Here is an 8,277-nt window from a genome sequence, read left to right on the forward strand (position 1 = left end):
GTAACATTGTTTCTCAGTTAGTAGAATCTTCAGCTAGCCAAATCTAAAGTGCTGTCCTGATGTCCATATCTGGCTAAATTTAGCTGAAACATGTAGTTGTTTATTTACAACAACAAATTTGTTTCACACACATGAAGTTTCACATAAGATGTCCTTTACTAGTGAGAAACTGTAAGAATCCACAGAAAAAAATGCTTTGATTTCACCAAGCTGAAATCAAAGCCCCAGACTTTTAAGAAAACATTATTATGAGACTAAAAGTGGTATCCTACTACTAACTGCGACAGCAGCACTGTTCCAAGCATTCCTACACAGCTGCACCAATCCTCCAGTGTCCCTCTCTGCTCCAAAACCATGACACCTATCCTAGAGTGGGTCACGGGGCAGCCGTGGACACAGGCAGGTGGCTGGAACACCTCTCCTATGGAGACAGGCTGAGAGAGCTGGAGTTGTGCAGTCCGGAGAAGAGAAGGCTCTGGGAAGGCCTTCTTGCAGCTTTTCTACATATAAAGGCAGCTTATAAGAAAGGCATAGAGAGACATTTTATGAAGGCCTATAGTGGCAGAGCAATGGGCCATGTTTCTAAACTGAACAAGGGCAAATTTACACTGGACATAAGGAAGAAATGTTTGATGGGGAGGCCCTAGCACAGGTTGGCCAGAGAAGCTGTGGCTGCTCCATCTCTGGAACTGTCCAAGGCCAGTCTGGGTGGGGCTTGAAGAAACCTGGTCTAATGGAAAGTGTCCCTGCCCATGACAGGAGGGTGGAACTGGACAATCTTTAAGGTTCCTTCCAACTCAGAATCGTGGCATCACAGACTGGTTTAAGTAAAGTTTTTCTGTGTAAAATCTATTACTTGCTCCCTTATGTTCTCAGCTGCAGACACTGCAAAATTATTGTATCATCCTCCATAGCATTCCCTCTAATTCCTCCCCTACCTTTGAGAATCCCTTTGTCGGCATTTGCTTGCACTTCCTTAAAACAAGGCTCCTGAACACCCTTCAACCCTTATACTTCCTCCTTCATCGCTTTCTTCTAAGCAGACCAGCCACTGATGCTGACTGAAACTACTCAATTACATTTTCTATCTACTTGGTTCCATGAAGTTGAGTTGCTGTTTGTGAATCCTTGGCAGTTCCTGCTTGACATATCCAAGCTTTCATTTTTTCCTCAGAAGTTCTCCATAGTCCTATCCTTGATGCCTCTACTCCTTCCAGCTGAAGTAACTTCTGACTCCCTCTTCCTTGCTCCATTAATTTAGACTACATATGTCAGACTTCTTTCCATCTGTTACACTTAGTGTTTTGCATATATATGTTTGCATATATATGGTGTATACGGTATCTACACTGTTCTGCCTGTTCTTACAGCTCCCAAACAGAAGAGGTTTGTCTCAGATAGCAGGGTGAAGAAGCTGATTGCTTATAAATGCATTTTTTTGACACTGAGTAACCAAAAGATGGCTAACAGCTTAGCCTGGCTGCCCAGATCCATAATGCAAGAACAATTTTCCATTAAAAGCATCTTGATTTTTTTTTTCTGAAATGCAAAAAAATACACTGTATTTTTTTAAGTACTTATAAGTAAGGAAATAATTTCTTTATTATCTTTCTTCACCCTCATTTCTTTTATATTTCCTGTTAACTTCAGTGAATTCCCCTTCTGACTGCTAGTACCACATGCCCACAGGCCTATGCCTGTTATCTGTGGCTCCTGTATACTGTCTCCTGACCAAATCAATTCAACAGGCCACACTCCAAAGTCTTGCTTCTGCAATCCAGTGCCCTAGGGTTCTGAGGGCAGCCTGTGTTATTATTAACCAGCTGGCACCTTCACTCTTCACTATTAAAAGGCTGTGGAGGTATTTGACCAGGAGCTTCCTTGCCCATATCCACAAACATTTTGTAAATACAATCTTCATGCACATCTAAACAGAACTCCCAGTGGTAGCTCTAAGTAATCAGTTGCAATATTTGAATCTAAAGACAACAGAGCAATCCTGTGCCCTCCTGTGGACCTGTCTTTTCTCAAGTCATGGACAGGATCAAAAAAAAACCACAGAAGTGTAATTTTTTTTCTATTAATCTCTAAAATGTTTTACTTTAAGAAATGCTTACTGGTGCTTGCTGTAGCCCTCTATAAACCCAACAGGCTGATGACTCAGGCTTTAGCCGAGTTCCAGCTCATAGTTACACCTGCAGGAACAGTGACAGTGTGCACACACATTTCTTACCACTGTAAAAGCGAATCATACAGCTGAGATCAGAGTTTGCTGCCTCTTCCTGTATTCTGAGAGGATCATCAAAACCCAGCCCAGCCAAGTAGTCATACACAATCTGAAGGGGTTTTTCTGTGGGTTCCAGCCTCCTGTCAAAACATACAAGACAGAAGTTTGAGAATGCAAAACAGATTAAACAAGTCGCAGTACAGCTAAAGCGTGAGGAATACTGACACACCGTCTGTTCTGCTCCTCTGAAAAGGTCTGGCAAGCACAGATTCTTGTGTCTCTGCTCCCTGCTTGACAAGCAGCACTTAAGAACTGTAGCACTTATGAATTACATTGCATAAGAGAAACAGCAATTGGCATAATCCACACAATTCACGGTGAGTATTTCTATTTCATGATTTAAGGAGCACCAGGAGGAATCCATGACAAGACACAAAACTAGAAGTACCAAAAAGACAGATGCCAAGTAGTTAAAAACCCTACATATAATGCCTCAAAAACATAAAAGAACTGCTAAATTTTTATTCCAAATGCAGCTTAGAGCAAAGCACTTGAAGAATCCTCATGAAGAATCACTAAAAAAACCCAAAACAAATAGAAGACAAATTTCCTGCTCTGTTCAGCTCACATCAGTGGCTAGATTCTTATGCTTTGGCAAGTTAACTCAACCAGTATATTTAAAAGGATGTTTTAGAGCTATGGCAGAACAAAGGAAGAACTCAGTGGCTAGCTTGAATTAACAGCAATAAGAGAAAGTTCTTGTGAAACATCAGATTTAGTATATTCAGAATGGAAAACATGTTTTCTGATCCTCTCTTCTCACTTTTTCCAGAGACGCTGTATTGTGATTTTCTTCAATAAAAACAACAGTTTCTTGCTAAATTACAAGTTTTATTTTAGGAAAAAAATAGTGTAAAAGATTAAGCACTGAAAATGTTAGGTAGGAGTTAAAATATATTGTTCCAATGGTGTACTCATTATCCAACATTAAAAATCCCCATTTTTAATCTAAAAGTGCCTAGCTTCAGATTACAGTCACTGGATCTCAACAGTCTCTTCTTCTCTAAACAGGACTTTACAAACCATGTCACTAAACATTTCAAACTTCCTCTTCAATATAAGGTGCAAGGTACTTTTAAAACTATTCTTGTAGTAGAGCGGGTCTACTTTTATTCAGAAGGATTTTTACCATCAATTTTTTTTTTTAGTTTATCCCTACTCTGTAAGCACTAGCATGATTTTTCCCTGTATCCATGCACTGACTTCACAAAACCGCACATACACATTGGTTTAACTCAAACACTTTTCTGTTCTTGGATCAAACCTGCTCTAGACTCATATCCCTCCAATGCACAAGTCCTCCTGAACTGCATCTTTTGGCAATTTATAACCTTCTTCCTCTCCTTTGCAGTATTTAGGACACTTGTTTTTTACATAAATCAACCTAGCGATACTGAAAAGTAGTGTTTTCCAGGGAATACTGCATGCTAAACCATATAGAGCAATCAGCTGCACTGACTTCTCAGTACCCATCACTCTCTCCATTCATGCCCTACTGAACTCTTACCTTTTAGCCACAGGTTAGTAACAGAGCAAACTGAACAATGTAAATTTACATTTCTTCCTTCAAACAGCTCCTCAACCAAAACAAGATGCTTACATTGAATAACAGTTTCCAGTCTGTAAGATATTAGCCAATGAGTTTTAACTGGTTTGTGCATTGCTTTTCTCTCCGTGACATCAGAACACAGAACCTCAGGCGTTTTCGGTAGGAAGGGCCTTTAAAGGTCTTCTACTCCAACCATCCCACCATGGACAGGGACATCTTCGACTTGAACAGGCTGCTCAGAGTCCAGCCCAACATCTCACTGCAATGAATGACTAATACCTTTGGCAACTAAGCTCAAAATTTTGAAGCATCAATTTGCTAGGTAGGATCCATTTTCCACTAAACTTTGTTGACTTGCATACATTATTTATACTGTGTGTCTTAATGGAAAGATTTCATCACTGTATGTACCAAACCTTTCCACTTCTTCTCATCTCTTCTTAAGAATAAGAACATTTCTGATTGTTTTAAATTATTATTTTAATTATTTCCACTATTACTGACAGCTTTACAAATATTATCAAATAATTAAGGCAGGACTGATTTTATAAAACATGCACCATTTACAAGTACCTAGTCACCCAGGCTTCCTTTGGAGTCACCAAGACACATCTCAAGAAGTAAAATGATTCAGGTATTCCATCAGATACATTGCAACTCTCACTTCATATACAGGACCTCTGGATCAGAAGAAGGATTACTCTCAAACAAAGTTTATTGCCTGAAAAGGCAATCTAGTTGATATGAGCTGACCCAGAAAACTAGTTCTTACTGCTCAATGCTCACCAAGCCTGTTTAGGGCAAGTCTGTTCCATGCTTTTGTTTTACACAGAAATGCATCTACTTACTAGCCAGAAGGCTGTATAACCCCTTTCCTCTCTCTTCAGAACTTGTCTGTTGGAGCTCCTATTCACGAATAAGTTGATGTCAGCTAAGATGGAATTCCTGCACAATAAGCATGAAAAGCTGACTTATTAAATGCTGTTTCTTTGCCTGTTTTGTAAGACGGACACGGGACAAGACTGGTTCAAAAGAGTGAAATGCCATCAATTTTTCTTTCTTTGCAGAGATTTCTTAAGTTCAAATTAAGGATCTCAGCCCTTTTTAGGACCTTCTGTCAAGATTTACTGCTCAGAGCCAAGCACATCTACAAATATGTAGCTAATGTTTATCTTATCACTTATTATTTTTTGCTATAGAAACATATATCAGTGAACAAACATCACGCTTTCAAAAGAGCTTTATGAGGTAATCTTCAAAGTGACAAACCTGTGTATCTGTCTCCTGTAACAGACAAGCTATTAGAAACTGAAATTAATAAATAACAGATTGCACTGAACAATGCTGACTTCCAATACAGTACACCTGACATACTGTATACCCTTCAGCACAGAATCCACGAATATGAGAGATTTGACTGGCTCTCCAACTACGTTGCCCAAGTTTCCCTTGACTACCCCTAGACTCCTATTCTTCTGCTTCAGTTTCATTCCTGTTGCAACTGTAGCTATCCATAAGTATGGGTCACGTTTTCAAACCTTGGAAGCTTAAATTTTTGTTGTGAGTGGTATCCAGAGGAAAGAAGGTATCCGTGCAATTCTTGTTTAACCCTTCCCTCTGCAGGAAGATATAATTTCTGGATATGAAGGGATACAAGCATAAGGAAAGATTCTGGCTAGGAGAAAGCTAAAGATCCTTGAGGTGCATTGTGGAGAAGAAAAAGTTCTTACAGAAACTGACTTGAATTCACAGAATTGAAAAGGAAACAGAATGATCACAAGGACATTGCTGAATATTTAGACTGAATACATAAAAGTGCTTCTGCTATTCTTCCATACATCTTTCAGTCTTCCAAGTCGGTTGCCAAACCAACATCTGCCATGTTGTGGAAAGAAAGTCGCCTGCTGATATTAAAAGGGCAAAGAATTCAGAAGCTGTCTGGGAGACGCAGGTAGTTATGGTAAGATTTGATCGGATATTTAACAAAGTAATTTCTATAGTGAACATGTTATTAAAGTAATTAATAAAGTTTGTTCGAGGAAGGAATTATCTCAACAGGTCATGAAGATAATCTTGAGCATTCTGTCATCTTCCTGTGGACGTCCAAGTAGATACCACTCAGGCCTGCTTCCTGCTACTAACACAGGTGTTCCTGAAGCAATACTGGTAACACTCATTCCCTACCAAGAACAACTCCAGCGGGAAGTATTTCAAGGATCTCTTCTGTGACAAACACCCTCTGAGAATTACAAGGAATAGACACATCATAACCAAGAACTCTTTACAAAATTTATGACAAATCTTGGCCAAGACCTAGACATACCAAAAGGTAAAAGGAGTGTGAAGTAATAATTTACAGCTTAGTACTTGCTTCCAAAAGGCTGGCAGCAATTTGCTGCCAATTTGCTAATCCAGTGCAAAACCCTTGCTACAATTTCTGTCTGCCTTTAATTAGCTGGCAACTCTTCTCAGCAAAAAAATTTACTCACATGTAAATATTAAATGACATAATTGTGAAAGCACCTCATTTTGCTGACTCAAAGTAACTGTTTACAGCCTCTTAAATAGATCAGGTTGTCCAGATGCTAAAATCCCCGTAACACAGAACATAACAAAGGAATATATGAACAGGTGTCTCTACTCAGAAAATGAGGGCATATTTCTGGCTGGAGCAACAGTCAAACCCTTCCTGTTAAAACACATAACTACGAGGTGTGTAACCTCTCTATTTTGCCACTATCTAATTTTTATGGAGTGTCTGACTCAAGGCTGTACCTGACTGCCAGCAACTACCTCTGCCTGTTCCCAACCTGCCCTGCCAATAGGCATAGGGACACGGTGAACAAGAGCATCGCAAACCTACACAAAACATTTCTCAGTCAGGTTTATCCTTTCTCGGCCCTCACCTGACCAGGTCTCCATGAAGCTGCAAAAAGAGGGTTTTTCTCCCTTCTCCGTCACAGATCTCCGAGGCTTGGGTGTCCACTGTGCAGAGGACTAGGCGCAAGTCCGAAGGAGCCGCAGCTGCTGAGTCTCTTCCATAAACATACACGCAGCCTCGTCCGACGTCCCCTTTCAGCCAGGTCCTCTCACGGGAACCGACCCGACTCCTGCTCTGGCAGCTCCTGCTGCCGGGGCGCTTGGCGTTCCTCTGCAAGGCAGCCCAGACGCCAGCGTCAGCAGCGCCCGAGGCCGCGCCCGCGCTGCGACCCGGCCCCACCGCGGCCCGTTCCGCACAGGCAGCAGCCACGGGCAGGGGAAAGACCAAGGTCGCGGCGGGCGAGTGTCCGCGGCGTCCCGCAGCCGACTCCCCCCGACCCCACCGAGTCGCCCGGAGCGGCGGAGGCCTCGGTCCCCTCCTCACCTTCAGCACCCGGATTCCGCCGCGGGATCCGGCCCGGCGCCCTCGTGCGCCGCCCGGCGCCGCCGCCTCGTCCTCCTCGGGCTCCTGCGCCTCCCTGGGCCCCAGCGCGGCACCCGGCGCGGCCTCCCCCATCGCCGGCCGCACCGACACCCCGGCCGCCGCGGCCCCGCCCCGGAAGCGCGCGGGCCGTCCGGCCCAGGCCCCGCCCCGGGCGGCGGCGGCAGCGGCGGGAGCCCCGAGCTCCGTGCCTGCCTGTGTCCGCGCCTTCCACCAGCGAGAGCTGCCGAGTGCGAGCCGCTCGCCAGCCGGGCGGGGAAAGGGCAAACCTGACGTGAAGGCTGCAAACGCACCTGCCACCGCCCGCCCTTCGCACAGCCCCAGCGTCTGTCACAGCAGCGCCCCGCAGCTGGAGGCACGCTGCTCAGCAGCCCAACAGCACCGGGCTCCTGCTGCCTTGCAGGCCCAGCACCTAAGCTCTGCCACTCTTAACTAGTGGCTGCTGCTAATGATGTCAGTAACTACTAGTGACGTAATCATCATCATGACACAGTTTGCACGAATTTGAGTATGTTTTAGGGCAGCCGCTGCTTCTGCCTGAACAGGATCAAGAACATTTTAAAAAAGCTACCTTCCCCACAGTGAAATTACGCATTTGAAAAGACACGAAAGGTCCTCTAGGGAAATGTGACTGTGACGAGAAAACACAGAGCAGGCACACGTGGGAACAGAGATATGGTGACAATCCTTGTCCCAGTGTGACATGGAGTATGAAAGGGGCCTTTTACTGAGCTCCCAGAGCAGGCTCCAAACACATTCCTTGTGTTCAGATCCCAGCATACCTTTCTAGCATCTGGACAAGCACTGCTGCTCGTAACTAACATGCTCTCTCTCAGGATGGTATTCCACAGGAAGTGCTCAAGTGTTTTCCAACTGTCCACTCATCCTGCTCTCCAAAATTTCCTGTAAAGTTTTTTCAAAACATGGCCTTACTATTTTGCATCATCTGACGTTGCAATGACCAAACATTAAGAATCAAAACATTCTATCCCACTGTATTGGTAGAAAGAAACAAGGCAA

The 8,277-nt window shown here is 43.6% G+C and overlaps 1 protein-coding gene across 3 annotated transcripts in view; it reads right to left on the reverse strand.

Moving 5' to 3' along the window:
• PHLPP2 (PH domain and leucine rich repeat protein phosphatase 2) overlaps positions 1–7,456 on the reverse strand; it is a 31,641-nt gene extending 24,185 nt beyond the window's left edge. For all 3 annotated transcript variants that reach the window (XM_064386186.1, XM_064386187.1, XM_064386188.1), the window contains exons 1-3: positions 7,201–7,456; positions 6,743–6,987; positions 2,234–2,367 (exon numbers count right to left, since the gene is read on the reverse strand). In XM_064386186.1, the coding sequence (XP_064242256.1) occupies positions 2,234–2,367; positions 6,743–6,987; positions 7,201–7,332 (511 nt within the window). In that variant the 5' untranslated portion in view covers positions 7,333–7,456. The remainder of the gene's footprint in view (positions 1–2,233; positions 2,368–6,742; positions 6,988–7,200) is intronic.
• Between the last annotated feature and the right edge of the window lie 821 nt (positions 7,457–8,277).

The sequence above is a fragment of the Passer domesticus genome, chromosome 12 (genome assembly GCF_036417665.1).
Source record: "Passer domesticus isolate bPasDom1 chromosome 12, bPasDom1.hap1, whole genome shotgun sequence".
In the NCBI taxonomy this organism is placed as follows: domain Eukaryota; kingdom Metazoa; phylum Chordata; class Aves; order Passeriformes; family Passeridae; genus Passer; species Passer domesticus.